This window comes from Phyllostomus hastatus, unplaced genomic scaffold, assembly GCF_019186645.2.
Source record: "Phyllostomus hastatus isolate PE091 unplaced genomic scaffold, TTU_PhHast_1.1 phas_contig_113, whole genome shotgun sequence".
Taxonomy (NCBI): Eukaryota; Metazoa; Chordata; class Mammalia; order Chiroptera; family Phyllostomidae; genus Phyllostomus; species Phyllostomus hastatus.
Window position 1 is genome coordinate 7,710,701 of NW_025333530.1, and position 27,547 is coordinate 7,738,247.

General features: G+C 39.2%; 1 protein-coding gene across 8 annotated transcripts in view; it reads right to left on the reverse strand.

The window, feature by feature from the left end:
- Positions 1 to 27,547, reverse strand: part of ALG9 (ALG9 alpha-1,2-mannosyltransferase) — a 137,131-nt gene that overhangs the window by 85,398 nt on the left and 24,186 nt on the right. For all 8 annotated transcript variants that reach the window (XM_045839511.1, XM_045839544.1, XM_045839521.1 and 5 more), the window contains 6 exons: positions 26,607 to 26,695; positions 24,632 to 24,767; positions 17,644 to 17,731; positions 17,234 to 17,339; positions 10,374 to 10,496; positions 1,320 to 1,474 (listed from right to left, as the gene is read on the reverse strand). In XM_045839511.1, the coding sequence (XP_045695467.1) occupies positions 1,320 to 1,474; positions 10,374 to 10,496; positions 17,234 to 17,339; positions 17,644 to 17,731; positions 24,632 to 24,767; positions 26,607 to 26,695 (697 nt within the window). The remainder of the gene's footprint in view (positions 1 to 1,319; positions 1,475 to 10,373; positions 10,497 to 17,233; positions 17,340 to 17,643; positions 17,732 to 24,631; positions 24,768 to 26,606; positions 26,696 to 27,547) is intronic.

The following is a 27,547-nucleotide window of genomic DNA, read 5'->3' on the forward strand; positions in this document are numbered from 1 at the left end:
TTTTTTATATCTTGTATCTTCCCCAATAAATGTCTCTATTTTTCTTACTACATGGCTGGATAATTTCTGGACAGACCTTGTCATACATTAATTCTACAATCTTTAAGCACCATCCCAATATATATCTTTCCTTCCTCCTCCCCTTCCTAGACTAGAACTACTTTTGGAAAGCAATTTGCAATACATAACAAGCACCATAAATATGTTTAGATGTCTATATTTTGGGAAATCTGTTGTAAGTGAACAATCCAAATACCTAAATAAAGATATTTGTCCTAGCATTATTTATAATACTGAAATGAGTAAGCAACCTAAACTCTAACATAAATTATATTTGATCATTATATTATAATCAATTCAATGTTATATATTACAGATTACATAATAATACATATTATAACTGATCCAGAACATTATTCTGCTATTAAAATGATGGGTATAGATATGGCAACATAAAGAATGCTATGATATGTGTAATTATATTAAAAGGGATATAAATTATATATAAACTTAGATGACAACCAAAATATACTTGGATATGTGATAGGCAAAAATTTGGGCAGGTGTTTTGTTAGTGTGGTAGGACTAATTTAGAAAGTTGTAAAAGAAAAATTACCTGCAATGAAGTTCAATTACTTTTATAATTAAAATTATTTAAAAGTATCCTGACATGAATGAGCCTCAACAACATTATACTAAGTGAATGAAGCTAGTCACAAAAAGACCAGACATTTTCATTCCATTTATATGAAATGTCACAAAACAGGCAAATCTACAGAGACACAAAGTAGATTAGTGGTAGTTATGACTGGGGAGATATGGGAAAGGGTTGTGACGACAGCTAGAAAGTGCAGGGTTTCTGAAGTGATGAAAATGCTCTAAAATTGAATGTGGTGATGGTCACCCATATCTGAGGGTATACTACCGGGTTGGCCAGAAAGTTCGTTTAGTTTTTCTGTATGATGGCTTTAGTATAGTGCTTAGTTGTCCTTCGTTGAAGAGCAGACAATCCATTAGCTCTGCTCAGAAGCCACCACTCTGTGGTAGGCCCATACAGTGACTTAAAAACACTTGGATTCTGGTTGGCAACAAAGTCAATTAACACACAAATTAATACTACAAATATGTAATCAGCAAAAAAGATTACAATTAACAGCTAAGCAATCACTACATAAAGCTTTAATAATATGATCTATACCAGGTTTAATGAATGGATAAAATATATTAGGTGGAAGCATTTTGTAATTTGCCTTTAAGCCTAAGGAACAATTTAAAATGTGAAACAGAATGAAGCTGATATACATTTCCCTGAAACTCACCTGAAGTGCAGACAGGGCCACAGCGCCACAGAGACATATAAGTGGATATACAGGGAAAAGAAATCTCTCTTCTTTGTGGGGCTGGATGAAGAAAATTATAAACCAGATATACATTGGAGCCAAGGTAAGCCAATATGGGTGGCCTAAATTCTGAACTGCAAGACACAGAAAAATATCCACGTTTCACCATACTAAAATAAAACAACATATTGAGTTTCAATGTTCTTTTTATCTCAAACATGAAAATATGGCCTACGACACCCCATAAAAGATTTTAATTCTTGTATTCACACCTTCTCCAATGCAGTAAAGAAGTACAAAGAGGTATATATACTTCTAACTAAACTGTCCCAAGAGCTCTAACATCTAAATGGAGGCACAACATGAGACTTGGCTAGAACAAATGGAAATCAGGTGAATGAGAAATAGAACTTAATCCCTACACTGAATGAAGAAAAAATGTGTTCTCTCTTAAATGAGTCTTGCTACTAAGACTAAAGTTTCCTGAGATTAACCAAAAGCATAACATAAATTCATTCTTGAGTTTTAATTCCTATGTTGTGTTCAATACATTAACCTTCTTACACATATGCTAGTCAGTCTGTTCAAATATCTACAGATGAAAGGAAAACAAAAAAGAGCCAAATTCTCAAATCCATCACTGGTTTTTATTAAGTCAAAAATGACAAAAAGTTTGTTTCAAAGCAAAAAAATTTAAAAAATTCTTAAAGGAAGTTTACTGATCAAGTTTTCTTTTCTTTCCTGCAAATATCCACCCACTCTGAATTCCAGAATTGGAACCAAAATGTACTTAATGCAGGTGAAAGAATTAAAGGAATTTAATGAACACTAAGACCACGCATCTGCTGCAAAGTTCTTATGGTTAGATGCCTACACACTATATGATAAGCCTGTAACCCATAGTGAAGGCACCCCACACTGTGCTTATATTGGTGATAATGAGCAGTGTATAGAATCACTGGCAAGTGGTAGATACAGAGCACCCCATGTTGTCCATTATGTCTACAATGAACAATTTCAGAAGAAATGACTGTCATCAAGATCCATCATAAAAATAAAAATTTTAAAAACCAAAATTTTTAATTAAAAAAATCTACCTTAGCGATGCTTGATTTAGCATGCCTAAATTATCTGTATTTTTTGTTAAAGTTTATTTATTGATTGATTTTTAGAGAGAGAGAGAAATCTATCTGTTGTTGCATTTATTTATGCATTCATTGGTTGCTTCTTGTGTGTGCCCTTTCTGGTGGTCAAATCCACAACCATGGCATATTGGGATGATGCTCTAACTAACTGGGCTATTCACCCAGGGCCTAAATTATATGTATTTTTAAAAAGAGATTTTATTAATTTATTTTTAGAGAGAGGGGAAGGGGAAAAAGAGAGGGAAAGAAACATCGATGTGAGACAAAAACATAGATCGGTTGCCTCTCATAAGTGCTCCAACCAGGGACCAAACCGGCAACCCAGGCCTGTACCCTGACTGGGAATTGACCTGGTGACTTTTTGCTTTGTGGGATGACACCAAACCAACTGAGCCACAATGGTCAGGGCAATTATCTATATTTTTGAAGAAACTCTATAGCAGGGGTATCAAATTCATTTTCATCAGGGGCCACATCAGCCTTGTGGTTGCCTTAAAAAGGGCCAAAATAATTTTAGGACTCTGTAAATGTAACTACTCCTTAACAGTTAAGCAGTTGAAATTACATTCTGCCCTTTGAAGGCAACCACAAAGCTGATGTGGCCCCTGGTGAAAATGAGTTTGACACTCCTGCTCTATAGGGATAAAAATCCTTGAACTGTAATAACAAGTTTATCTCTTAAACTTTCCATTCTTACATTTTATCATGAGATTTCAGGCTATAATTTAGGATCTGTCCCTTCCTAGGAAGTACAAGGTATGTCCGAAAAAAGTCCAGCCATTGTTAATATAACGAGAACAGTTTGCACAACATTGATGTAACCTGGCAGCCAAGGAGAGTGGACTGGAATGTGTATGCATGGGCAATAATGACTTCACTGTACTAGTTAGTGAGGGCAGTAGATGCCACTGAGTGAGCATGTGTACGGTGTGGTCATCACATTCAAAGTGACTGAGCAAGCAGAGCAACGAATCTGCATCACATTTTGCATTAAGCTTGAACATTCCTCCATGGAAGCCATTTGGATGATTTAGAAGGCCACAACTATGGGCAACTAGTGACTGGCAGCTTCATCATGACAATCCATCACATCTTCTGCAGTTGTTTGGTGAACCATCAAATCACCCAGGTGACTCAGCCCCCTACGGCACAGATTTGGCACCCTGCAACTTCTGGCTTTTCCCAAAACTAAAATCATCTTTGAAAGGGAAGAGATATCAGACCACTCACTGATGAGATTCAGAAAAATACAATGGGGCAGCTGATGGTGATTAGAACTGTGTGAGGTCCCAAGGTGCCTACTTTGAAGGGGACTGAGGCATCATTGTTCTATGTACAATGTTTCTTGTATCTTGTATCATCTTAAAGAAAAGTCCCTATTTTTTCATATTACATGGTTGGATACTTCTTGGACAAACCTCATTATTTTAGGTTGGAGTTTTCTTAATTGAAGGAAAGTAACCTATCTTTTACAAGTAAACAATATTTTTCTCTTCTGTATCTCAAAGGCTAACAAATGCATTTTTAAAATATGGCCTAAAATTTTGAAATGTCCTCCACATAATATACAAAATCAAAACAACAGTTGTACTACATGATAGAAAATAAGTGGGTAATTTCTTTCTCAGTTCTTTATATTTTTTCTTTTTAAGAAGTATTATTGCAAGCCCTGGCTGGCGTAGCTCAGTGGATTGAGCACGGGCTGGGAACCAAAGTGTCCCAGGTTCGATTCCCAGCCAGGGTACATTCCTGGGTTGCAGGCCATGACCCCCAGCAACCGCACATTGATGTTTCTCTCTCTCTCTCCCTCTCTCCCTCCCTCTCTCCCTCCCTCCCTCTCTCTCTCTCTCTCTCTCTCCCCCTCCCTCCCTTCCCTCCCTAAAAATAAAAATAAAATCTTAAAAAAAAAGAAGTATTATTGCTATTATAAAATACATAAAAAGTATAAATAAAAAACAGAAAGCATTCATTTTCTTACTAGGTGGACATTATACATTTTTAAACCAAAATTGGATTCATACTGTAGAAAACAGCTTAATGTACTCTTTTCATACTTGCACTACAAACATTGCCAAATTTTCAACAAGCATACATTATTTTTATAGTCAGGAAAAAAAGTTCCTTTCCAAAAAAAGAAAAAGTGATCCTTGAGAAATACAAAAAATGGAGGAATCAATTGTCACCTCAATGGAACAAACAGCTGAATACAAACGTGGGGCACTGCAAGACAAATGGCCTCCTTTCCTCAGAAATCTTCAGGAGAAAAAGGTGAGAATGAGAAACCTCTTAAAAAGTTTACGGAACGTAGTATTAAATTCAGTATATGACCTTTGTTTAATCCTGCTTTAAAACAAACTAACTGTAAAAAGCTATTTTTCGGACAATGAAGAAAATCTGAATATCAACTTGATATTAGATAACTTTAAGGAATGAAGGCATTATAGTTATGTTAGTATAGTTACCTAATTATTAATATTAGAAAGGAGCCATGGCTGGTGTGGCTCAGCAGATTGAATGCTGGCCTGTAAACCAAAGGGTCACTAGTTCAATTCTCAGTCAGGACACATGCCTGGGTTGCAGGCCAGATCCCATTGCGGGCATGTGAAAAGTAACCACACATTGATGCTTCTCTCCCTCTCTTTCTCCCTGCCTTCCTCTCTCTCTAAAAATAAATAAATAAATAAATAAATAAATCGTTTAAAAAAAAAAGGAAGGAAGCACAGGGAATCAAATGTTAAGCTTAATGAACTAGGGAGTGGAAACAAATATTAAGGTTAATAAACTGGGAGGCTGAAGCAGACACTTAGAGCAGCTTTCCATTCAGTTTACTAAGAGGCTACAGTATAAACAGACTCACAAACACTGCAGGGGACTGCTGCTGAGGAGACTGAGTCCTCATAACACAGGAAATCTCCTGAAGAGCACACTGCTTGCCCTTCAGTACCCATTGTTGGAGGGTGCACCAGCAGGTGCTTCAGTATAGAAGCCTGTCTGTCTAACTAGGGGGTGGGCCCATCATGAGCCCCGAAAGCTTGGGAAGTTGATTGGTTATTTTTTAAAATCTCCTGTTTATAACCCCAGGGGAACAATGAAACCACCTCCTCTCTCTCTCTGATTCTAACTTGTCTCACTCACTGGACTGTTCTCTCTACATAGCCATGTGGCCTTAGCAGTCGCATGGATGAACTCCAAACACAGGCTCCAGGTAAGAGCCTGGACACAGCAGCACAGGTGAGAACATGAGCTAAGCTAGAAAATGGGGACTCAGACCACAAAGAAACACTGGGCACTGGTCTTTGTTTCAGCCTTACTGAACACATGGTGGGATAGATAGTGATGGGACATTGAGAGCCCAGGAGGGGCACTCTTTTGATTTTGCATTGAGCACCCAAATAAATCTTACTACCAGATCTCATCCTCCCTTGTGGGTCCCTGGAAATGCTTTTTCTTGAGATACTGCAAGGACTCCACTTCCACCCCCAACATCTGGCGAGCAGCATGAGTGGGAGGAGCTGTGGCTTGCAGTAAAACTCCTTGATCTTTGCCCTGGCTAGGTGGCTCATTTGGCTGGAGCATTGTCCCATGCACCAAAAGGTTGTGGGTTCAATCCCCAGTCAGGGTGCATACAGAAGAGGGTCAATTCATGTTTCTCTCTCACATTGATGTTTCTCTCCCTCTATCTTCTCTCCTTCTCTTTCTGTCTCCTCCCCTACCTTCCTCTATCTCTAAAATCAATAAACATACCTTTGGGTGAGGATTAAAACAATAAACATAAATAAAGAAAAAAGAAAACTGCTCAATCTTCATTTGTCTCTCCCCACCCCTCTACTACCACCTGTATTTCTTCCATTTATTGTATCACTGTTACAGCCCCATGCAGCTCAGACTGTAGCTTGGGCATAACCTGTCCTGTGTCCAAAATGAGCAAGGGCAATGAGCATATGGGTGCCAGTGGGTCCCTGCAGGGCAATGAGCATGTGGGTGCCAGTGGAACACAGAATGCAGGGAGCAAGCGCACACCCACTGCTGCCTTGGACTTTACTCCTGGCACATGAAACCCCAAGTACGCCCAGCTACTACATCTCCATCTTCTGCATAGGAAAGGGGATTTCCCACAGCTATTGCCAAGCCAGCTGAGCTGTGAGCAAAGTGAACACACAGCTCCTTTCCCATTTTGCCTTTTTCTGCTGTCTCAGACTGTGCAGATTCCCTGCTTCCTAAGGCTAAGCAGCAGGAGCCTGCAGTCTCCACAGGCAAGGGGCACTCGGGTCCCTGCCCAGAACCCAGCTTGGGGATTTCCCCTCTTCAAGCAATTGCTGCTTGCTTTCATACCAGCAAAGCCTTGCATTTGGTAGTCTTCTCAACTGATAGTCTTGCAAATTCAGAAACTGGTTTATGATTTGATGTGTTCATTAACCTCTCTGTTCTTCCTTCTGTTTTCATAGGGTATATGCCTATGAGCTTATTTGCCTGGTTGCTTGTTTACATGGCATAGGCCTCTCTTTAGAAGCCCATGTACATCACCTTCTCCTGAAGTAAGACTCAATGGTTTGGCTGGATTGACTTGTGGTCAGGAATAGCTGGTTGAGTCAGTGAAGTATGGGGCAGTCTATTGATTTCACTTGAAACTGCTTTCCTTTTATGCCCTAATGGTTCAGACGGAAAAGGCTCAAAGGTCTTTGTGGGGAAAAATCTTAGAATGTTCATTCCCAAGCAGAATTTGACTTAAACAGTAAACGAGAGGGCTTCAGACAGATGTGACACACCTTGGTCCAGGGAAGCCATTCCTCCAACCTAATCTGGGACATTATCAAGTTAGTCCCTCCCTCTATCACCTGGTTCTTACCTCTCAGCAGACCTTTAGTTGCTATAATTCTCATTTTTGGACTATGTCTTCTAATCTTCTTGTTAAATTTGTCACCTCAAGAACACAAGGATCCTAGCTTATCCAACATCGTCTTCCTCTAGATATCACGTATGCTGCCTCTCAGGCACAGATGACTAACCTGGACTTTGCAAAATCCCTCTTCCCTGTATAAATGAGGCAGGAGGTAGTCAGGAAGGAAGCTCCCGAGGCCCCGCAGGGCTGAGGTAGAAAACACCTATACATGACAAAGACCCCCTAAGACGGGTTGTTCCTGTTTTCTGGGACAACTCTGAATCATAGAATGCGCCTGCGCGCTACCCCTGATTCATTATAATATCATTATAATGAAATAACATTGTGGGACTCCCTTCTCCAGTAGCCAATCAAGAAAGTCATGGGAAACCACGCATGCGCAGTAGCTTTGAAATCCAACTCCTTGTACCTGCGCAGGAAAAGCCCGCCAAAGACTAGCAGGGGGCTTCTGCCCCTATAAGAATAGAACCCCCAGCCCACGTGCCCCTTTTTTCCTCTGCTCAGAGCTGGCTCACTCCTGTGTCCTGTGGTGTGTACTATCACTTAATAAACCCCCCCTCTTTCTTTATGCTATAAACTTTGTGTGTTCGGTTCAATTCTTTGTTCTCGATCACTAAGAACCTGGTTACCTGTGCACACCTGTGCACACCTGTGACATAAAGACTCTCCTTCCCTTTTTGCTCCTTTCTTCCTTCAGCAGATAAGAAGACCCTCTGGGCCTGGGAATAGGCAGGACTACATCTTTGACAGCAAAAAGCAGCTACAGAGGATGAGACCTTCATCTATTTACCCTTATAAGATTATAAGGCCCAAAGTTTTCACAGGGAAAAATGTTAGTGTAGTTAGTAATTATTAATATAAGAAAGGAAGCACAAGGAATCAAATATTAAGTTTAATAAACTAGGGAGGTGAATAAATATTAAGCTTAATTTAATAAGCTGGAAAGCTGAAGCAGATATTAGGACAGCATTCCATTGAGTTTACTAGGAAGCTATAGTATAAACAGATTCATTCATACATTCCGGGGGACTGCCACCAAGGAAAGTTAATGCAGAGCAGACAGGAAACTCCCCCTGAGGGTGTTGCTGGCTGGGTACTGGATTCCCAGAGGGAGAATGGGGGGAATCTCCTCTGCTAGGTACATGTGCAGTAGAAACCAGACGACATATTAGAACTTTTTGACATGAACAATAGAAGTCAAGATAGCACAGGGGGAGGTATTTCTACTCTTGGACATGTGCACTGAGAACCAGGGTGATGACATAGAAGGTCAGAGCCTAGCCTGGGAAATACTGGAAAGGTAACTGGATTGACTAGAGGGCATGGAACCCCACTAGGTCTAGGAAAGGAATTGGTTAGAAGGAGGGTCCAACTCAAGCCCAGGAAAAATCAGGAAGTTGGGCTGGATGGTATGAATGGCACCTTATTCTTTACCAAGAACTGATAGGGGACTCAAGACTTGGAAAATTTTAGCTTAAGGTAAAAAGTTATAAGTCTAGCAAGTAATGTGTATGTTAAAGCTTTTGTTTCAGAAACTACAGATAATGCCTATCCTGGTTCCTGGGAAAACAGCCGACCTCCTGGGGCACTGCTAAAGATTACTGCCTGGGGACATCTGGACCTTTTGTGTCCCAGGGAGAGCAGTTGACAACCCTCCCCTGGAAACAGCTAACTGCCCAGAACAGGAATGCTGAAGCTTTGCTCATCTAATCCTACCTGAATTTCAAAGTCCTCACCGCTCCTTGTTTATCCACTCACCCCACCTTATAAAAATTCTGTCCAGGAAAGAGAAAGACAAGATGGTTTGTTAGGGTATAAACCCACCATCTTCTCAAATCTCAGGCCATCTGAATAAAGCTCCCATAAAGATTCAATCGCTGTCATTGCTTACTGGGTTTGGTAGTGACAGGCATCCTGAACGCCGGCCAGTGTCGTTTCCAGTTATAGAACCAAGAAAATATATGGAGGATTAACAGGAGCCTAGTGGCAGTTATTGGTAGAGCCTACCTGCCTTCTATGTCCCTGAGGGTTAATTCCCTTAACTCCAATAAAATCTTGCCATGATGTTTAAACTTCTCCACACATATACTGTTTGAAATTCTTTTCTCTTGACACCACAAAAGAGCTCATTTTTACTAGCAACAGTTGTGTTAAAACAGTCCTCACACAAAACAAAAGTGACTCTGAAGACTGCTGTCATAGTCTATTACTATAATACAGTGAATTCTTCAAAAACCGGGAATAGTAGGAAAGCAGAATAAGGGGTGGAATGGAGGGATCAGTTACATGGCATCCAAATCAGACTGAAAAGTCTGAAATAAAATCTCTTTCCAAGTGTCATATAACTTTCTGCTCAAATCTGTATTCCGTAAAAGAAACTATGGGCACTGGATATCCAAAGCCATGACAACTTGAGATAACACTGGCTGTCCAATACAGAAACAGAGTAAGCAAGTGACAAACTAAAATTTTCACAATACTGCCAACATAGAAGGAAAACAAAACAAAGAAAAGCATTATGCTTCTTAGGAAGTCCAAAGCTTCTCTCACTTCAGTATCCAATGGGGCTTAGTTTTCAGATTTTGGGTGGAAGTAATTTCCCAAAGAATGTTTGCCTCTAGCATTGATTATCTTAAGCAATCTATCATGTTAACACACACTTCTTTAAAAAACAGAAGACTCCATCAAATAGGCTTATCTTCTGAGATTTTATAAGTGTTTTTGCCTCCCTGGGTGGTTCTATAAATTATATTGACTTCCTCACTTTAAGGGCTATAAAGCTCCTCCCTGCCAGTTTAACTTGTAATTATTAACCAAATCTTCACAGAAGTCTAAATAATCTTCACATACAGACTGATAATTCAAAAAGCCAACCATTTCCATAGGAAGAAAATGGAGAATAAATAAGCAGATTCTTTTTCACTTCTTGGTATATATTATTACTTGCTCTTTTCTCCCCCCAAACTTATCATCCCTTATGCCACTCACCATGAAATCTCTGCAGTAGGTGTTCCATGAGAGAAGTCAGTGGTAAGACCAGGAGAGCCAAGGCAAAGACTACATTAAAATTCAGAAATCCATTCATTAAATAGAAATGCCAGGGTTCTGTACCTGAGGGAGACAAAGAGATAAGAAATCATTAGTAGATGCCTTCAATAGTATTACAGTGTTTGATTCTTAATATTCTACATTTCAGTAATGATGATCCAATGCCCCAAGTAAGAGGGTCCACAAGCCCACTCTTTCCATGTTCAGCCACACACAGAAAGCACAAGAGCAGAAGACATAAGATGGGAAGAAAATGGGATTGGTCATGATTTAGACAGAAATCAAGTTTCAAATATTAAGCTGTATTTTCTATACTGACCACTCTATTTCAAACAGCAATGCCCCACTGGGACAAATACTTTGTCAAAACAACCAAATAATTTAAACATTACTGGTGCTACTGTGATTTATAATAAGCAATACGTATTTGGTCTTCATCTCCATTCTGATACAGAACTCCTAAAACTCTTGGAATTTCCTAAGTGATCAGAGTGATAAAGTGTCTTTTGTTATGTTAATTAGGGGACTTTAGGAAAGCCCTAGATAACCTAAGAATGGGAACCAGTTGCCAGGGGAACCAATTTTATGATAGAGGGTCAGAATTTTCAATCCTACCCCCTGAACTCTGACATCAGGGGAAAGGAGAGGGGCTGGCAATAAAGTTCAATCACCAATGGCCAATGGTTTAATCAATCAAGCCTATGTAATGAAGCCTCCATAAAAACCAGAAAGGACGGGATCCCACATTGATGAACACACAGGTGTGAGGAGAGCAGAGAGAACAAAGGGCCTCCAGTTTCTTCCCACATAACTTGCTCCATGCATCTCTTCAATTTGGTTATTCACTTAGATCCTAAAATAAACAAACTTAAGTACATGTTTCTCTGAGTTCTGTGAGCTGCTCTAACAAATTAATTGCACCCATAGAGGGGGTTGTCAGAACTTTTAATCTATAGCTAGTCTGTCAGAAGCACCAGTGACAACCTGGACATTCCACTGGCATCTGAAGAGGAATGGGCGGGGGGGGCGGCAGTCTTGTAGAATTGTGCTATTCAGGCTTTTCCCATTTTCTTCTCACTTGTTCATCCTGATAGGAGACTCAAGAGTTGGAAAATTTTAGCTTAACGTAAGAAGTTATAAGCCTAGCAAGTAATTGTGTGTGTTAAAGCTTTCGTTTCAGAAACTACAGATAAGGCCTGTCCTGGCTCCTGAGAGAACAGGTGACCTCCTGGGGCACTGCTAAAGATTACCACCTGGGGACAACTGGAGGCATCTGGACCTTTGTGTTCCAGGGAGAGACAGACACCCATCCAACCACCCGGCCTTGGGAACAGCTAACTGCCTAGGATAGGAATGTTGCAGCTTCTTTCACCCAGTCCTCCCTGAATCTCAAAGCCCTCACCACACCTTGTTTATTCCCTGCTATAAAAACCATGGCCTGGAAAGAAAAGACAAGATGGTCTGTTAGGGTATGAACGCGCCATCTTCTCAGATTGCTGGCCTTCTGAATAAAGCGCCCATAAAGATTCAATCACTGTCATTGCTTTTTGGGTTTGGTAGTGACAGGCAGCGTGAATGCCAGTGTCTTTTCCAGTTTCAATCCCATTTACATTCTAGTATCTTTCCCCTTGATATGCAACTACTATTTTATAGTTATATATACAGGGGACCTTGTGTTTGGTAAATAGCACAACCTGTTTTCCTTAGGAAAACAATGTTCAGAGACCCAGACCCTGCTCAGAAGTTTTGAAGATTCAGAATGAAACATGACTAAAAACATAAGCTTTATTCATGTTAGCTTTGATTCTTTAACTTAAAATCCTTAAAACCTAAATGATGAGACACAGTCTCCCCCCCCTCCCCATTTGGAAGGTTTTTTCTCTTCCCCTCTGGGTGATTACTTCAATCAGGCAGGGAATGACACACATGGGTTTTAATCACTGTGTTGTGACACCCACCTTGCACCACAGCAATTTCCTGCAATCAGTGTTTCTTAAAAGGGTAATCAGAAGGCAGAGGAATAGTCAGAAAAACCTGACATTTTTGCAGCTTGCACAGCAAAGTAAGACTAGGAGTCAAACTTATAATGCTAGAAACACTAAGGAGAGGAGTAAGACAGGGGTTGGGGGCATACTTAAGGAAGTACTCAAGTTTAATTGTGTGTCACCTGTTGGGAAAGTTCACTCTCTCCTGTCTAAATACAATGATTCAGCCTATTCAGAAACAGAGGTCCTAACCCAGGCCAAATTCATCAGAGACACATTTTGTTATTCTTTATAACTAACTTTTGGGGTTACAGAAAACAAATGGATGGTTTTATTAGAAAATATGTCTTCTCTGGATTTTAATTAATATTTAACAACACATTTCCTAACTTGAGTCCTTTAGGAGGACTCCAGAGAGGAACGTTTTGCACAATCCTCTCCTGACTGCCAGTGTGGAGGCCATGCTATCGACCTTGTCCTGACTTTTTCCTTAACAAATTCTGGAAGCCTGAGCCTGAGAAGAAAAACCAGAGTGACCAGGGAGAAAGAGGGACATCTTTGACATCATCTATTACAAATGCTAAGCATCCATAGAAAAAAGCCTCTTTCTCTTTGATTCTTGCAGATATATAATGTTTCTCCAGGAAAGCTCCTCCAGGTTTCCAGCAAATATTTGTCTCTACCACAACTTAATGTGCCCTCTTGGAGGTCTGATGATCTTTTTACCTAGGTACACTGAACTCTGAGATGCAGAACCAAAAGTATTAAGTTGATAAACTCTGTTTTTATATGTTCAGTGCTCATTAGACCCAAGTTCATAGCTAGGCTGTATATATTTCATCATAGACTTACTTCCCTGAAAGATGAGGCAAAAACTGGGGGATAAGCCAAGAGTGGAAAAGGTTCTAGTGATAATACTATTAAAAACAAAGGCAAAAGGGAACAAAAATAGTGAATTTCTGTTAGCTAGTGTCCTCCCCCTACTTGATGAGACATCTGCCTTAAAAGAGAAAAGAGTAAAAACTTTTATCTCCAGGAAGGTATGCAGTGCTGCTGCTCAGAAAGTATCAAAGATGAACTATGCAGAAAAATGCATCAGAATGACAAGCTAAGCATTTAACTGGTGCAAAAGGTAAGGTGAGAGAAAGCTGGAAGCAGGGTCTCTGCAGGGAGTGACTCTTCAACCTCCCTCTTATAGAAAATCAATCCCTTTCATTCAAATGAGCTAAAGAAACCTTTCAAAAAGGCTAAAAGAAGAGATGTTTACTTCTCCATACTTCTCCATAGATTGAATGAAGGAGAACCACTTTATAGGCTTATAATTTTATAGAACTGTAGGTAGTAAATGATAGTAAATCATTCTTGTACATGTCAAGTCTGCACCACCAAGAGGGGAAAGCCACCAAAGTTGAAAAAAAAAAAAGGAGTGAAGGCTCTAGAAGAGTTCCGGCTGGCAGTCAACCCCAAGCAGGCCTAAAGACTCCACTGGGGCTTCTTCATCCTCTGCTACAGGGAGAAGGGAAAACTGTGGGCCTTTTAACAGAGGGCATTCACTTTTACCTTCTGAAATGTCTTGTCTGGTAACCTGATAAATATTAAGAAAACACATAAACAGGCAGGAATCATATCCTAGGCTGGAGAATGCATTGCCGAGCAGACCCATTATTATTTTTGAGGGAAGACTGTTTCTTTCACCTGTCCTCCCACACCTTCACTAGGCCTACTCTTCAGAGAGCACCACCCTTCACTCACCACACAAGCATGCTTACCAACCTCAACATCTGAGAACTCATGTTACAAGAATGACCCTTTCAAAGGGTTACAAGGCAACCCTTTGGTTCTTAGGCTGGCACTCAATCCACTGAGCCATACCAGCCAGGGCAAAATTACTTATTATTCTTATTTGATATAATGAAAATCCCAACCTACTACACCACAACAGGTCTAACCAAATTAGTTCTAGGACATTATAGTGATCAGGGCACTGATGTAATCTGATGGATACTCCAGACTTTGTCCATCCACCCATTCATTCATTCATTTATTCAATCATTCATTCAGTCATGACAAATCTTCACTGAAGGCCTAGAACATACAAAAAATACTCCTAAGATAAAAGAAGTATTCTCTCTACAGGCCTGCTGAAGCAAAAAGGAGTTATTGCTCTTTCAAACAATGCAAATCAACCCTCCCCCCCATTGTCAACTGAGGTAAAGATGAGGTAAAAACGTGAAAATTCTACCATCAAGGAACAATCCCTAGGTCAAATATACAGCAACAGATGGAAAGTAGATGTTTAGTGGTCAGCATGCAATAAACTATACAGATATCAAATTATAATGTTGTACACTTGACATTTATATATTACTACTGTACTAACCAGTATTACCTAAATAAAAATAAAGACAGAATCTATTCCCTCCGACCCCCCCTGCCCCCCGCCACACTTTCTGGTTGACTACAGCACTGTATCAGTCCTATTGACACCAGTATGACAATTCCAAGTATCCCAACCAAGCTTTCTGTCACTGGGAAAGTGATCAGTTCCTGTATATTCAAACAGCAAAACCTGAACTGAAGTTATCCCAGGTTCATCAAAGCAGGCAAACACAGCCCAAGGATTATTCTCAGTAAAATGCTGACCATAATGAAAAGCAGATGTCAACATTCAAGAAAACCTGCCCACAGCTCTGCTGGATCCCCAAAACCTACCCCAGGGGTCCTTGATCTACCCAATGTTAAACAAGAACTATAAGCTTAAATCAGAGCTTATTTGTTCTTTGTTACTCTCCCTGTCAACCTGCTGATTTCCAGATTTATAAACTTCATCAATCTAAAGGGACTACACAAAATATGTAACATTCTTATACTCTAACACAAAGTTTTGCAAATAAGTAGTCAGAACATCAGTATGTAATAACCCAATTAAATGGTGAAAAAGCCACTTTTTCAAAATTAAACTCAAACAAACACAATTTATTCACCCAAACAAAAGAGATATCGTGTTTCCAATAGGTTCCACATACATCAATTTATAATATGCAATATGGGTCTAACAGAAGTCTCCCTTGTCTTGTAGAATCAAATAAAATTTTACAACTAAACTAAAACAAGGGGCAATTTAAAACATACACACTTTAACTAAAGGGAGACATCTAGAGGCAAAAGCTTAAAAGTGGGGCTTTTTCTCCTATCTTTGGGGATCTTGGAGCCATAAAGGAGTCTTTTGAAATTCCTTCACTTAGCACTCATGCTTTAACCATGCAGTATGTGAATTCAATTCACTGAACAAAACAGTTTATTTTAACCTATTTCTTGCCATCTAAAAGGTCAATATTCCCCAAATCCCAGGAGACCCAATTAAATTTCATTCTTAGGGTTACTTTAAATCTCAATCTGTTGATTATATTAGCAGGTGGCACAGAAAAATAGTGGGTATGGCTTAAATTGATGAGACACATTGAAAATATTAACCTGCTCCATAGGAGAGTCTCAGGCTAATCACATGTGAAATGCTCTAAAAAGTTCAAAAGATTAAGGCAGAAGAAACTACACTTATTTTAATGAAACACTGTCTCATAAATTGTTTACTGACTTGCATGATCTGATCAGGAAGCTCTATCTTGTCCCTCTGTAGCCTTCACTAACTCAAATACCCTCAGGGTAACAAATGACTGGTGTTGAAAGAAAAAAAAAAAAGAGAAAAAATGGTTGAGAGAAAGACATCAGGGGAGGGGTGGAAAAGGCAGTAAACTGGAGAATGAATGCATCCCCAAACAAAAGGCATTCTTTTTTTTTCCTTTCTCTTAACCTTAAACTGGCCAAACTACTGTGGATGAAAAAAGGGGTTCTGTGGGAAGTAACCTCATTGGGTTGATCTGATCATAGATTTCTAACTAGGGAGGTCATGGTAGGTGTCACACCAAGGCATATAAATTCTTCAATAAAAGGCTTACCTTTGCCATAAGCCAGCCCTGCCTATCCACTGTTTCAGTGCATCTAGGTTAACACAGCTTTGAAATAACTCTATTTAGACTCCTCCTTCTAAGATGTGATTGCCCTCAAGAGAGTGCATAACCTTTACCTGATTAGATCCCTGCCTTGCTGTCTCCCACCCTCATGCAGTTCTACCTTCCTGAATTTCAATTGCATAAAAGAAGCTGCAAAACTATTATTCTTTGGAGCATTTGAGATCTTGCTTCCTACCTAGCATGTGTTGTCAGTTTGGCTCAGATTCTTACAAAAATTCTCTACAGGTGTGGACCATTCTTACTTACATCAATACTGCCTACCCTCTCATGTTGACCCCACCCCCCACTTGTTATGCTTTGTCTAAAGGTTTTCCAAACTTTTCCCCCTAATGCCTGATACTGAAGTAACGCAAATTTAAAAAAGAAAATATAATACCAAATGTGTGTATGTACAGAAAATGTCTGGAAAAATATACTCCAAGGTGTTACCAATAGCTATCTGGAGGTTATGGGATTATGAATGTGTTTATCCTCTTATTGTTGTTATCATAGTAATTTTCTAATAAGAAGAGGAAAAAGGAACTTTTAATTTAAAAAAAGAGTAGTATCAAAAGCCATGGCATACCCAACAGAGCCCTCACTACTTTGAAACTGAGAATAACAGACAGTAGGTCTAACAAAAAGCTAAATCCAAACATCACATTAATCAAGGAGAATTATTAAGTGGCAACATATTATCACTGCACTATACTCAAGTGATAAAATGAGGCAACTGAATTAAAATGTCAAAGCCCAGGCAAATTAAGCTATTTTCCAACTTTTTCCCAGTCTCATAAGGCCTTACCATAAAGATCAGGTCCATGTGGAGTAAAAACATTATACAAAACAATGTTGAGTGGTGCAATCACCAACTTCCCATAATAGTAGCTATCAATGAGCACCACAGGCACCTGAAACAGAGCAGAAAGTACACAGCAATTGCAGAGTTTTGCTCTGGAAACATCCTTACAATGCTAATAGGATAAACTTCAAAATAAAAACAAAATCAACTCCTAATGTTCTCTTTCCCACATCAGAAGTTGCTTTCACATAGTGGAATATACAAATAATGTATTATAAAATTAGATACCTGAAATTTATAAAGTGTTAAGAGATATTACCCTAGTAAATTAACTTAAACTAAGTTAAAAAAAAAAACAACAGCAATTGCTTTCATAAAACTTTAGAAAAAACCAAGAAAATGAGAAAACTCACCAGAAAGAGTATTAGAGCCACCAGTGCCCAATGAAAGAAGCTCTTCCACCAGCGTTTCATGACCAGGACATCAAAGGCAATAGGTAAGCTATTTAACAGACAAATAGAAAGCAGGGAGTTAAATACTTAGAGAGACTATAGACAGGTCAGATTCACACATACCTCCTGATGGACTGAGAATAGTATGTCTCTAGCAGTTATAGTGAGAAAAAAAAGTGGTACATGAGAGGATGTCTTCTCAAAAAATACATTGTTCTCTTCATAGGACCCATCAAAGCAGTATGTATCCCATGAAGCACAAGAAATATAAATAATGAGGTTCTGCAATGAGCTCTGTTTTAAATATATTTACATGTAATGGACATTTAAAATATATTAATTATAAGGAAATGTAGCCTACTGTCCCACACCCACCCTGCCAAATAAATACTAATTTCTCCCTTTCGTGATATATTAAGATTTTAGCAATATCATATTACAAACTTGACATGAATTCTGATATATCCTTTTCCAATACCATTCACTCTTTTTCCCCTTCATTTAAATTCCTTAAGCAAGGAATATGTATGTTGCCTTTACTATTTCTTCCTTAAGGTCTAGCATGAAACTGTTAAGACTGATCTGCAGTGACATCAGAGGAATAGTAGTATTAGAGATCCCCTTGGTTTCTCCCCTGGAAATTTGAACAAGTTGAACAACTATAACTCAGCTAAGGATTCCCTGCTCAACATATAGGCATGCCTAAAAGACCAATGCATTCAAGCATCTAAAGGTAAGCAAGCAGGATCAAACAGGGGAGGGGGAAGGAGAGGATGGAGGAGAGCTCAGACTGGTCATAGATAGTCTTGCAGCCAGGAGCCCAGGGGCAGGCTCAGCCTGGATAGGGGAGGAAACCAGCTGTGGCTGGCATTTCTTCCAGCTGGAAGGAGCAAAGAGACTCAGTAGGCATTCCTACAGGAGCAGTGCTACAGAATCACTATTTCCCCTGAGCAAAGGTTGCACTCTGTGGCTGATTCCCAGTTTGGGTGAATAGAAAGGGAACCCCTCAAAGTTATCAGAGATCACCATTACCAAAAGGACAGAATAAAGTAGGCAGCTGGATTTCCCCAGACAACTCCACCCCCAAGCACTACAGCTATACTGACAGAACCTGTAGAGGTCAGCTTTGGGATTTCACCGAGTTAAAAAAAAAATGAGTGACTCAGCAAGCACCATCTACTGGAAAATAATAGAAAGACCTTTTCACATTAGTCTACTAGAGGAGTACCATTAATACATTGATGCCTAGACAGAGAAGGAAACCATCAAGTAACATGAATAACCAAGGTAATGAGGCCACTCGGAAAGAAAATGAAAACTCTCCAGAAAGCAAACATGAATACATGTAACTATGTGATGTGATATAAATGAAAGAATTCAAGACTGCAGTTCTGAAAATACTCAGCAAGATACAAGAAAATACAGACAAGGAATTTAATGCATTCATAAAAGAAATTAATGAACAAAACAAGTACTTTCCCAAAGAGACTGAAACTTTAAAAAAGAAGCAAACAGAAATCCTGGAGATGAAGAATTCAGTAAAAGAGACCAGGAATAAACTAGAGAGCATAGAAAACAGAGCCTACAGATGGAGGAAAGAATTAGTGATATTGAAGATAGAAACCTAGAATGATGCAGAGGAAAGAAGAGAGACCTGAGTATAAAAAGAAAAACATGAACTTCCAGCCAAGATGGAGGCATAGGTAGACACACTGTACCTCCTCGCACAACTAAAAGACGGACAAAAAAAATTTAAAAACAAAAAACAACCAGAACTGACAGAAAACCGAACTGTATGGAAGTCCGACAACCAAGGAATTAAAGAAGAAACATTCATCTGGTAGGAGGGGTGGAGACAGGCAGCTGGGCAAAGAGGACTTACAGCAAGGCTGCGGCTGGCAGACCAGCAAGGCGGTGGACTGGGGACTGGGCTGTCCCACACTTGTGTGCAGATAAACCAGGACGAACAACTGGGGAGTGAGACAGACCTTGCAACCCAGAGTTCCAGTGGGGAAATAAAGCCTCAAAGCCTCTGACTGAAAACACCTGTGAGGGTTGAGGCAGCAGCAGGAGAAAATCCCAGCCTCACAGGAGAGTTTGTTAGAGAGAGTCACGGGGTCCTAGAACATACACAAACCCACCCACCCAGGAATCAGCACCAGAAGAGCACAATTTGATTGTGGGTAGCAGGGGAAGTGACTGACAGCCAGCAGAGAGGGGAGCAAGCAGCACTGTTATCTCTTGAACCCCTCCCCCACATACAGCATCGCAACGCAGCGACCTGGGTTGCCCTGGTGAACACCTAAGGCTTGGCCCCTCACTACATAACAGGAGCACTGACACACACACACACACACACACACACACACACAGGCCCAAATAAAAGAACACATCAAAGCTCCAAAAAAAATACAACTAAGCGACAAAGAGATAGCCAATCTATCAGAGGCACAGTTCAAAACACTGGTAATCAGGATGCTCACTTAATTGGTTGAATATGGTTGCAAATTACATGAAAAAATGAAGGCTATGCTAAGTGAAATAAAAGAAAATGTACAGGGAAACAACAGTGAAGGGTAGGAAACCAGGAGTCAAATCAACGGTGTGGACCAGAAGAAAGAAACATCCAATCAGAAACGAATGAAGAAACAAGAATTCAAAATAATAAGGAGAGGCTTAGGAACCTCCAGAACATCTTTAAATGTTCCAACATCTGAATCATAGGAGTGCCAGAAGGAGAAGAGGAAGAGCAAAAAATTGAAAACTTATTTGAACAAATAATGAAGGAGAACTTCCCCAATCTGGCAAAGAAAATAGACTTCCAGGAAGTCCAAGAAGCTCAGAGAGTTCCAAAGAAATTTGACCCAAGGAGAAATGCACCAAGGCACATCATAATTACATTACCCAAGATTAAAGATAAGTCGAGAATCCTTTTTTTACTTTATTTTATTTTTTATTTTAATTGTTGCTCAAGTACAGTTTTCTGCCTTTTTCTCCCATCCCAGCCCACACCCCCCCAGACCTCCCCACTTCCCTCCCGTTTCCACCCACCCTTGTTTTTGTTCATGTGTCCTTTATATTTGTTCCTGTAAACCCTTCCCCTTTTCCCCTGTAATTCCCTCCCCTCTTCCCTCTGGTCACTGTCAGCCTGTTCTCTATTTCAGTGTCTTTGGTTATATTTTGCTTGTTTCTTTGTTTTGTTGATTAGCTTCCTGTTAAAGGTGAGATCATATGGTATTTGTCTTTCACCACCTGGCTTATTTTGCTTAGCATAATGCTTCCCAGTTCCATCTGTGCTGTCACAAAAGGTAGGAGCTCCTTCTTTCTTTCTGCTGCATAGAATTCCATTGTGTAAATGTACCAGAGTTTTTTGATCCATTCATTTACTGATGGGCATCTAGGTTGCTTCCAACACTTGGCTATTGTAAATTGTACTGCTATGAACATTGGGGTACATAGGTTCTTTTGGGTTGGAGTTTCAGGGTTCTTAGGATATAATCCTAGCAGTGGAACTGCTGGGTCAAAAGATAGATCTATTTTTAGTTTTCTGAGAAAATTCCACATTGTTTTCCATAGTGGTTGTACCAGTCTGCATTCCCACCAACAGTGCACTAGGGTTCCCTTTTCTCCACAACCCCTCCAACACTTGTTTGTTTCTTTGTTTATGATATACCACTTCACACCATTCTGACTGGTGTGAAGTGGTATATCATTGTGGTTTTAATTTGCATCTCTCTGATAGCTAGCAATACTGAGCACCTTTCATGTGTCTCTGGATCCTCTGTATGTCCTCCTTGGGAGAAGTGTCTGTTCAAGTCCTTTGCCCACTGTTTAATTGGATTGCTTGTCTTCTTAGAGTGGAATCATGTGAGTTCTTTATATATTTTGGAGATTAAACCCTTATAAGGGGAGAATCTTAAAAGCAGCAAGAGAAAAGGAGACAGTTACCCACAAAGGAGTTCTTATAAGACTGTCAGCTGATTTCTCCAAAGAAACCTTGAGGGCAAGAAGGGGCTGAAAAGAAGTATTCAAAGTCATAAAAAGCAAGGACCTACATCCAGGATTACTCTATCAAGCAAAGCTATCATTTAGAATGAAAGGGCAGATAAAGGGCTTCCCAGATAAGGTTGAGTTAAAGGAGTTCATCATCACCAAGCCCTTATTATATGAAATATTAAAGGGACTTCGGTAAGAAAAAGAAGATAAAAAATATGAACAGTAAATGACAATAAACTCACAGTTATTAACAACTGAACCTAAAACAAAAACAAACTAAGGAAACAACTAGAACAGGAACAGAATCATGGAAACGGAGATCACAAGGAAGGTTATCAGCGGGGGAGTGGGTGGGGAGAGAGGGGGGAAAAGGTACAGAGAATAAGCATAAATGGTAGGTAGAAGATAGGCAGGAGGAGGTTACAAATAGTATAGGAAATGTAGAAGCCAAAGAACTTATATACATGACCCATGGACATGAACTAAAGGGGGGGAATGGGGTGAGAGGGGGTGCACAGGGCGGAGGGGAATAAAGGAGGGAAAATGGGACAACTGTAATAGCATAATCAATAAAATATATTTAAAAAAGAAAAGAAAAAGCAATATAAGACTAATAGGCAAGAAGGGAATAGCCTATTCAAACAAATAGTGGATGAGAACTTCCCAAGCCTATGGAGAGAACTAGATCCTTGAATCCAAGAAGCAAAAGAACACCTAGTTACCTCAATCCAAAGAAGCTTCTCCAAGGCACACTGTATTAAAACTGTCAAAAATGAATGACAAAGAAAGTCTTCTCAAAGTAGTCATGAAAAAGAAGGAAGTGACTTATAAAGGAAAGGCCATCAGGTTACCATTGTACTTCTCAGCAGAAACTCTACAAGACAGAAGAGAGTGGAACCAAATATTCAAACTACTGAAAGAGAGAAATTACCAGCCAAGAATAATATACCTAGAAAGGTTATCCTTTAAATATAAAGGAGAAATAAAGACTTCTCCAGATGTACAGAAGCTGAAGCAATTTATCACCAGAAGGCCACCACTGCAGGGAAATACTCAAAGAGGTTATTCTACCTAAAACAAAGAAGTAAAGGTCATAACACTACAAGTAAGATCACCAAAAAAACCTTATAGCATACATAGGGATAATTTGTGACAACAAAAACATAAAAGGAGAGGGGGAGATAAAGGTCTGAATTTGCAGAGAAGGAGAGAGATCAAAAATGGATTCAAAAGAAAAAAAAACTGTGTATATGAAACTTTCTGTCATAAACCTAATGGTAACCACACACAAAAACTCCAAAACTGAGATACACAGCTTAAAAAAGAGAGAAGTATGGAATACCATCAAACAAAAATAACCGATGGAAACAAAGGAAAAGAACCAATGGAGGCACAGAGCTACCAGAAAATGAAGGATAAAAGGGCTACAGGAAATCCTCATACATCAATAATTACCCTAAATGAAATGGACTAAACTCACCAACAAAGAGGCACAGAATAACAGACTGGATAAAAAAACAAAACCCAACCATATGTTGCCTTAAGGAGACACATCTAAGCCACAAAGACAAAGGCAGATTCAAAGTGAAAGAGTGAAAATGACTCTCCAAGCAAATAACATCCGGGAAAAAGCAGGTATAGCCACACTTGTATCTGACAAAATAGATTTCAAGATAACAAAGGTAAAAAGAGACAAAGATGAACATTTTATAATAAAAAAGAGGACATTACATCAAGAAGACATAACATGACCCAGCAATTCCTCTGCTGGGACTTTATCCTAAGAACACTAAAACACCAGTCCAAAAGAACCTATGCATCCCAATGTTCATAGCAGCACAATTTACAATAGCTAAATGCTGGAAGCAACCTAGATGCCCATCAGTAAATGAATGGATCAAAAAACTATGGTACACTTACACAATGGAATTCTATGCAGCAGAAAGAAAGAAGGCGCTCCCACCCTTTGCAACAGCTTAGATGGAGCTGGAAAGCATTATGCTAAGCGAAACAAACAAGCCAGGTAGTGAAAGACAAATACCATGTGATCTCACCTTTAACAGGAACCTAAACAATAAAACAAAGAAACAAGCAAAATATAACCAAAGACACTGAAATAGAGGACAGGCTGACAGTGACCACAGGGGAGAGAAGAGGGAATTTCAGGGGACAATGGGAAGGGTTTACAGGAACAAATTTAAAGGACACATGAACAAAAACTAGGGGGAGGGTGGTAATAGGAGGGAAGAGGGGAGGGTTGGGTGGGTGGGCTGGACTGGGAGTAAAAGGGAGAAAGCTGTACTTGAACAATGATTAAAATTTAAAAAATAAATTAAAAAGAAAAAAAAAGAAGACATAACACTTCCTAATATATATGCACCCAATCAGGGAGTACCCAAAATATATATAGCAACTACTCACAGAACTAAAGGGAGAAACAGACCAAAACACAATCACAGCTGGGGACCTTAATCCCCAGCTGGGGACCTAATCTGACAAAGGAACTCAGATTTCAAGCCTTGGCGACTGGGAAAATGCACAGTACAGGGTGGTGCAGTATGGAAAAAAATTTAGCTACAGAGTCAGAATTGGCTGGATCCAAAGCACACATAATCATAAAGGAAAATTACTCCACCTCTTGGACTCTATTTTCTCATTTATAAAGCACTAATAATTGATTTCTCCTGCAGAGCTCTTATAAACTTAGGGATAAAGTGTGTACAGAGTTTAACAGTGTCTAACATACAGCAGATGCTTAACAGTTTTCTATTCTCATTTAAATTAATAAAAACAATAAGCACTAAGAGAAATATTATTCCATTTCCCAGTCTTTCTTAAGTCCAAATAATTCCTCTAACTTTAGGTCCTATGCAGAGAATATGGAGATAACCTAACATTAAGATTTACTATATACCCAATGATATAAGGAAGATGAACTGTATTAGTTTCTTACCCAAGAGCCACACTGAATGGCCAGCCTACAATAGCCCCAGCTGCTACTCCAAGCACAGCAATGGAAGTCTTGTCCATATACCAGCCAGTCATGGCTATCAGTGTAGTATACATACAGAAACTACTAGGAAGAAATGCTGTAAGAATAAAGAAATGAAGAAAAAAAAAGTTTCAGGTTCAGGGATAACAGTTTAAGTATCAATTTTTAAAAATGTATCTATTCTTCAAAGGGTCAATAACCAGGAATATATCTTGAGCAATGCTGTATTAGAAAAGGGCAGCAAAGTGATATATACCTTCAAAGAAATTAAATATAATGATTTTCTTATTTTCTGTTATATTTTAGGTACCAATACATCACCCAATTAAAAAATACCAACCATGTGATTCCTCTCCAAGCCTGTATCCCAAATCTAAAACTTACATAATTTCACGTTCCCAGGTTATATTTCCAGGCACGGAATATGCTTCAAGAAACTTAGAGCAACTGCTGACTATCTATTTCTGAAGAAGATTATCTTCTGGTAGTCTTTTGAGGCTGTCCAGGTACCACCCTGTGCCCCACAGGAATTTTAGGAAGCCTTCTCAAGAACCAAATGTTGGTTAACAGCCCTCCTTTACATAAGTTTGGCCTTTAGATGTCCCTCTAATTATTGTCATCTAGCATCACTTTGCTGTTGTATACAGGAAAGGTCTATTTTCAGGTTCTCAGCCACAGTGACATTTGATCAAAGTGCTTCCACCAACTCTAAACAAAAATACAGATGTGCTTCTGCCTGCTGTATGAGGCCTACTTCACCTAGCACTATGAGGAAAAGCCAGTACCAACTCCAACAAAAACCACAATGAACAGGCAATAAGATTTAAGAAACTTAACAAAAGTTCAAGGGTTCTGTATCAAAGGATGCCCTGAACTGATCTGTGCCTTAACATCCTCAATTGAGATTATAAAAATGAAGACACTTCCAGGTATCTCCCTTATATAAGAATCAATTTTAGGAGTAGCAAAGTAATTATAAAAACATGTAGGGTACAGCCTTTACAGATAAATGCTGAATAGCATCAATGCCATCTCATCAGCAAATGCCAAGGCAGAGGCAAAGGGGGCAGAGGAATCTCAGGTCTCTGCCAGCTCAGAGGGGAGAGCAGTCTCATTTAGGACACTGGCTCTCAAAGGTACTCCACTGTGAAGCCCTGAGGCCTCTGAAGAATGACCTAGATTTTGATAGTCCTTGAAAGTATATACTTCTGAGCGGGACACTATTTTTTGTGCATATTTAGTATGTACACTAGATTCTGGTACACACAAGCAGAAATTAAAATTGAGATAATTATGTGTAGTCACTTAAATTTTCTGGAGAATTGGGAACAGCATACCTTTTGGCAGCAGGTTACCTTGGCTCAGGTCATAGAACACAAATGTTCACTGGCAGCATAGTTTGGAAGCCACCATTCTAGATTAAGGTTTTTATTTTCAATATCTAAAGTTTAGTGTAAAAACAACAAAAAAAACAGTAAAAGATTTATACCTTTTCAGAATACACTGCAAATACTGAAAGGGGCAGAATGGAGAACCATTAAGAACAGAGTTTTTAGGCACAAGAACCTTCTTGAGCAAAATAAGAAAATTATATTCCTTCCCCTAACAACAAAGAAAGGCAGGGGGTGCCTGTGTGTTTTAGCCTTACAGTGATAAGAAATATAATAATGTAATAGAAAACAGCCTGATGAAAACAACAGCTCTTCCACTTATAAACTGTTTGACTTTCAGTAAGCATCTCATCTTTCTAAGTTCTAGCAAAACTGAGAAAATAGTTATCTTACTTAATGTTGTAAAGGTCATTCAAGATTATGTGGCTAATAGTGCAAATTATTCATATGTTATACAAATATAACATATCTGGACAAGTTCTTTCTTTTGACACAACTATGAAGTATCAGTCCACCTGTTGTGCCCTCACCTACTCTTTACTTACCTGAAGACGAGCAGAACATGCCAGTGCTGAGAACCAAGAAGGCTAGCATCATGCGACTTACATGCAGCCCAAACTTTTTGCACACAGCCCTAAAAGAAAGACAAAGACTATCAGCACAACAAATCATAGGGATGTAAACTTCAAATCAAAAGACAAAAAATATGCCTGCATCACAGAGAACACTGACTATGTCAAGTCAAATACCAAATACCTTGACAGGTTTGTTAGCAATTTTCATGTGCATAAGAAACCCAAATGTTCTTACTCCTTATGCAGAAGCAAAGTGCTCTCCCAAAGACAAAACATATGTCTTCCATGCTAAGAGTATGTCTACTGACAACAGGAAAACAGCAAGATGTTGTGGAAAAATAATAGGCCTCAGATTCAGTTGGGAACAGGTTTAAATTTGGGCTTTGTCACTTGCTAGCAGTGACACCCATGTCTAGTTACATAATCACTGATTATCAGATTTCTCACCTGTAAAAGTGGATAATAATTACCTAATCTGCAAAGTTTCTGTGAGGCCAACACATGGCAAAGTGCTCATAAGAGTGCCTGGCAGAGTTGCTCAATAAATGGTAGTTATTGAAAAAAGACTAGGTAGGAGATACGCCAAAGTGTTAATAAGTGGTTATTTAAGTCAGTGTTTCTCATACTTAGGCAATTATACAATTCCTTTTACTTCTTTTTTTTTGTAGGTCTTTAAAAACATTATTATTGCTTCATTCAAACTTTGTTCAAATATAGCCATATGTTACTTTCTTACTCAGGTTCTTTATTGCATTTCAGAGCTTCTTTTTAAAATAATTTTGCTTCTTCCTAAGTATACCCTTTAGAAGTTCCTTTACTGAAGCTCTGTAAACAGTAAATTTGTTTTTTGTTTGGCTTCTTTTTCTTTATTTTTTTTTTGTCTGAAGAGCCATTATTTAGCTATTAGTCTT